General features: G+C 33.4%; 1 protein-coding gene across 4 annotated transcripts in view; it reads left to right on the forward strand.

Moving 5' to 3' along the window:
• GRAMD1C (GRAM domain containing 1C) overlaps nucleotides 1-4,493 on the forward strand; it is a 133,787-nt gene extending 129,294 nt beyond the window's left edge. For all 4 annotated transcript variants that reach the window (XM_074301225.1, XM_074301226.1, XM_074301227.1 and 1 more), the window contains 3 exons: nucleotides 775-885; nucleotides 1,297-1,402; nucleotides 2,776-4,493. In XM_074301225.1, the coding sequence (XP_074157326.1) occupies nucleotides 775-885; nucleotides 1,297-1,402; nucleotides 2,776-2,856 (298 nt within the window). In that variant the 3' untranslated portion in view covers nucleotides 2,857-4,493. The remainder of the gene's footprint in view (nucleotides 1-774; nucleotides 886-1,296; nucleotides 1,403-2,775) is intronic.
• The last annotated feature ends 1,525 nt before the right edge of the window (nucleotides 4,494-6,018 follow it).

The raw sequence follows: 6,018 nt of genomic DNA on the forward strand, positions 1-6,018 counted from the left end.
GATTGTATTTAAAACCTAAAGTTTTATTCAGTAGATCTTCAAGCCACATGCCACAAACACATATGCCTTTGCATTATACACTCATTATGTCAACTGAATACCATTTTTGATTTATCATCAAAGTTATTTTGTTCATGTAATTATACTGGCATTATTACAAAGTGACTGAGTCATGTAGGCTGCTAGTTCGTACAGTGGATAGAGTGTTAAGACTTGGGAGTCAAGAAGACCTAAATTCAAATCCAAACCTTTATTTAGTTATTTGACCCTGGGCAAGTCACTTAATGTGCCTGAGACTATTTCCTCAACTAAGATGATGTTAATAATGGCACTTACTTCACTAAGTTGTATGATCAAATAATATATATAAAATGCTTTGCAAACTTTATAGTAATATATATATATATATGTATACATATATATATATATATACATGTATATATATATATATGTATACATACATATATATATATATATATATATATATACATATATATATATATATATATACACACACACACACATATATATACTAGCTATTTATTTTATTTTATTTTATTATTATTTGCTAAAGCAATTGGGGTTAAGTGACTTGCCCAGGATTACACTGCTAGGAAGTATTAAGTGTCTGAGATCAGATCTGAATTCAATCCTCCAGACCTCAGGGCTAGTGCTCTATCCACTGTGTTTCCTAGCTGCGCCTCTAGCTATTATTATTACACAGGGATTGGATAAAGAGCGTGGATTTACCATTTTAACTTGCTTTGTATCTAGTTTGCTGTTGCTAGTCTTGTTGAATGTGACCCTCTTTCTCAAGCTGTCCAAGATAGAGCACGCAGCTCAATCATTTTACCATCTCCATGTCCAGGAAGAAAAATCTGGGAAGTAAGTAAATCTCTTTCTTGATTACTTGCTCTTACTGGTTCATTGTTATTATTATTATTATTATTTAATTTTTCTGAGGCTGGGGTTAAGTGACTTGCCCAGGGTCAAACAGCTAGGAAGTGTTAAGTATCTGAGACCAGATTTGAATTCAGGTCCTCCTGAATTCAAGGCTGGTGCTCTATCCACTGAGTCACCTAGCTGCCCCACTCTTACTGGTTCTCATCAGATTATTTGTTATTTTTGCGTTGAAGAAAATTTTATTCATTCTCTTAAATATCATAACAATTGGTCTGCTAACTATTCTTTGTTGACAAGCCATTTTTGCAAATTCATGTGTCACACTGAAGAATTTTGGAAAAAAAAGATCAGCTGATAATTGAATTCATTTCAAAAATGGTATTGTTCTTTTAGTTCAGCCTCTGATGTGGTATCAAAAGGAGAAAATACGCAGAAGAACAAAGACCAGTCTTATCGATTGAAAGGAGTTCTTAGAGACTCTATAACCATGCTTGAACAGGTAGGGGAGTCTGCAGTACTTTTGTCTATCTTAGTGTGAATTAGTTCTTGTTCTGATTATTAAGTAGGTCATATAATTATATAATTATGTTTAAGAATTTGGCTAAAGAATGTACTAAAGAATGAATTTTAATGAATCCAGAAGATTAAAACTAAACACATTTGTGATGATGCAGATATACATTTGGAAAAATAAATGTTTGCTGAATTTGAATTAAAAAAAAATACTACTAAGGCAGAATAAATTTAATTAAGCTTCAAGCTACCCTTTAAGCAATAGTCAGATCACCATCCCAAGTTAGGTCCATTATGTGAAAGTCAGAATGGAATTGAACATACAAAGAAATGAGAGTAAAGGGATGGATGGATTGATAGTGGATGGAGTAGAAGTTAAAAACTTCTTAAATTAAAATATTCTGAATATTCCATATTTATATATTTAGTAATGTTATCAGAATTTTGTGCAAATCTGTTTAATAATTTAAGACTTAAAAGAAAAAGTAGTCATATAGATAAGACCTTTAATCCTGAAGAGAACTATGCTTTCTGAGACAAACTAAAGAACAAAGAAAGCCTTTAATTTATTCAACTTATTGAGCAACTGGGCAAGGAATGGGAAGCAGGGAGAAGGAAAATGATGTAGAAATCACAATTTTGCCTTCAGAAAGCATATAGTTCTGTTGTTGGAGACCAGATACATACTGCAGAAATATTTGACTAAAAATACAATAAAGTATACATGTAATACCAAATTGAATGATGGATATAAATCTTATAGGCATTCAGAGGAATGAGAACTTTACTGTGGGCTGGAGTGATTAGGTTAAGTTTTCAGATAATAGGTGGGCCTTGAATTTGGGATAGGAGAGAAGGGGTGAGTGAAGATTCACTAGGTGGAACAATAGTTGGGGAAAAAAAAGAATTTGGAGATGGCTGTAAGAATGATTTAGTTAGAAAACAGTGAGGAAATCATTGCAACTGACCTGATCTTAGAAATCATTTAGGAAAATTATTCTCTTATTTTACTTGATTAATAGAATAAAAATTTGGGAGGAGTAGAGTCAACAGGAACTAACAGCAAGAGACCCACTGTGGCCCAGAAAAAGGGGGAAAGATTTATATAGCAATCACCTTGGCACAAATTATGATCATGGACAGATTAAAAATGGATGTGTAATGTTTGATTGTAAATATTCCAACATTATATTCTCATTTTTGGGCTCAAGTAATGTGCAATATGTTATCCAATTATATATATTTTCATTATATGAAAAATAAAAATTATTTAGCACTTAAAATGGCCAAATTTTGAAAAATTATATATGATTGTTAAAATAAATTTTATTTTTGTCTCTGGGAATTATATGTTTACAGCTGAAGAGCTCTCTCATTATGCTCCAGAGAACCTTTGATCTCCTGAATAAGAATAAGACTGGTGTTTCTGTGAAAAGCTAGCAATCTTAGGGTCTAAAAATCCCCTGAACTGAGACAATGAATGAAGAGATTTGGAAATAATCCAAAGAAGAAGGATTTCACTTGTCATGGCAACATCTGCATTAGGCTTTTTCTTCCCTCATTGGTTTATTGTGTTAACAATAAAAGGGATATTTTGAGTATTTATTTAATAATTATGTCACCTTTGACATTGAGAATATATCCTTTTCTTTCTTGCACGTATTTTTAAGCTGTGAATGTTTAGGATGAACAGGTAGAACTGTTGTACCATTGAATTTCTGTGATTTATACAAAAAATGCAAAGCACTTTCAATTGTGGCCCATTACTTTCTCTAGTGAGGGTTGAGTTTTAAGATTGAATTTAAATGTCATCACCAATTAAAAAGCTGATGTCAAGCAATGTTTTTCCATCAGAGATGTTCCCAATATCAAGCAACATTGGGAAAATCTTTCTTCTTTGTGTTAAGGGAAAAGTATAGGTCCTTTTCATGAGTCATTTCTAAGTTTATTTACTATAAACATTTTTTATAATTCTTCCATTATTCAGTGTGGAAGTTCAATAGTTAAATCCTTTTGGGTTTGAGCCTGAGTAGTAATTTTTCCAAAGATCTGGCCAGTTCATCTGATGTGACTAATAACTCTATAAAGAAATACTTGCTTTTTATAAAAATAGCTATTAAAGGGAACAAGGCTCTTTATATGAATAATGGCAGAACATCCTTTCAGGCAAACTGAGTAGGAAAGTAGATTAACAGAAAACAAAATAAAGATTCCTAATCTAAGTTTTAAAAGTTGGCACACCTCTGCTATTAAATCTAGGCATTTATTGATGGATAAGGAAGACTTGAACTAAAAGCTTAGCTTTATTTTAGCAGCTCTCCCTGACTGATGGAACTGAACCAACTGATTGTTAATGTCAGGCATTATTTTCAATGGTTATGTATGTAAGTGCTTTGTTTTAGCAGATAAGATACAAGCTAGACAAGTCTTGGCTTCTTTATATAGACTTTCTATCTCAGTGTATGTATGCATTCTTATTTAAGTGTGTTATGAACAGAATAAGAACCTAGAGTTTCTTCAGGAGTTACTGTATTGAAATAGAAAAATCTAGGGGGAGAGGAGCTCTGGGTTTTTACACAAGAATGCTAGAAAAATATTGGATAAGAATTTTCTTTTATAAATTCTTATTCCAGTTGATGAGCTTTAGGTTTGAGTTAAACCTTTCATGATTTCCAGTCATAGAAACCCCATGGGATTATTACAACCTTTCCTTAAGAGGGAAAATTGTGGTTGTAATATGTTAATTCTATCTTCCCATTCTATAAGTAGTGTCTGAGTACCTGTAGTAAGGAATTCCCAGAGAGGGTAGGACTAAGGTTATAAATAGTTATTGAATTTTAAAAGGAGAGCTCAATGGTTGGTGATGTTTGGGCATAAGAAAGACAAATGACAGACTAAACATTTTCTGTGGTGCTTCTTGAACCATAGAGATTGTCCTTACAATATACCTCAAAGCAAATGATCAAACCAAGTTCTTTATAAATTCACACTAAATATTTATGTACAAGTTATGATATTTCTAAGAAAATTTGAACTTGTCATGTAATTTGACTATCAATAAAACACTTAAAATTCTTGAATTTCATCTCTTGTCCTTTTTAAAAGAAAAAAAATTCGTAAAAGCTGCAAAGAAAAAAGAATCAAATCATCTATCTGTGTCACACTAATGGTTAATTTTCAAAGTTTTTATTTATCAGTATTTTCAGTATCACATGGAAGCTTCTAACACATTTTGTCATGCTTTTTGTTAGTATATCAGTTATTTCTGGGGGGCAGTGGGAAACCCCATAGATTGAATCCTATGTAACAAAGATAACTAAGCAAGGATATCCAATATAGTCACTGCATCTGTCAGTGATTATAAAGTTCTTGTTTAAACTTTCTTTTCTTTAGGACCATGATCAATTTTTAATTTACTGTATTTAGCTTTTTTTCTAAGGGTTTTTTTTTTTTTTAAATAATTAAATCAAACTTAAGGCATCTCCTTCAGGAAAGATTCCGTTTACATGGATAAAGGTGGGACTCACAATACTCTCCTGCAGTTATTCCCCATTCTCAATTTTGGCTTAAGACCAGAAGAGGACTACAAAAACAAGGGAAAACATAGATGGATTATCCTCCCCTCACCCCTCCAATCCTCTTTTGTCTCACCAGAGTCTGTGTTCTACATCCTGTTAGACTCCTGAAAGAATCTAGGTATGAAGTCCTAAGGGTTAAATTAGGGTGGTGGAAAGGAGGATGTCAAACCTATTGCATTTTAGAGGGTCAACATCAAAACTGAGGAATTCCAAACGTGGAAACGGCACCACTAAGATAAAGAAGGGGAATAAATTGTTATATGTGAGGCTCAAAAATAAAGTGCCATCTCAGGAAACTTTCCCTCATGCTCTGTAGACAGTAGTCATCATCATGTCTGTCTCCCTCATCAGATTTCTTCTAATGCATCTAGAATTATATCATGACAGATATAGAAGCTTTTTATTTTACAAATGAGGAACAACATACCCGTTATTACTCTAGTCCTGTGAGTATGCTCAAAAGCAGTATTACTTTTTTTATCCACTTTTTTTTTTTTAAATATAGGGTCTAAGTGAAAAAAGAAAGGTGGTGAGGTGCATAGAAATAAACCTTTCATAATTAAAAATCCTCTCAAAAATAAGATTAAGGAGATTTGCCTTCGACTAGTTGGACTACTGGGGGCCAGGAAAATAGAAAAGCTGAATCTACGTAGAAGTAACACTTCTCTGGGAAATGAGAAAAGGGGGAGGGGAAGAAAGGAAAGGGGGAGGGATCAGAGGAAGTAAAAGGTGTAGTTGGGAGAAGCCTGTAGCCTGAATTGGTCTGCTGGGGAGTTTTTCCACTAACCTCGAATTTTCTTCTATTAACTTTCTACCACTCTCACTACCATGAGCACCATCTCAATTACAGGCTAGGATAAATACCACCAGTGGGTTAGACCTGAGGCGAACCCGGTCCTACACTCTGAGAAGAGAAAGGGAAGAGGGGAGAAGCTTACCCTCTTGATCATACCTCCATCATAGGGGGGAGATGCGTTTCTGTCTATAATCACTAGCTTATTTTCACACAGAAACATTACACGCT

Source organism: Sminthopsis crassicaudata, chromosome 3 (genome assembly GCF_048593235.1).
Source record: "Sminthopsis crassicaudata isolate SCR6 chromosome 3, ASM4859323v1, whole genome shotgun sequence".
Lineage (NCBI taxonomy): Eukaryota > Metazoa > Chordata > Mammalia > Dasyuromorphia > Dasyuridae > Sminthopsis > Sminthopsis crassicaudata.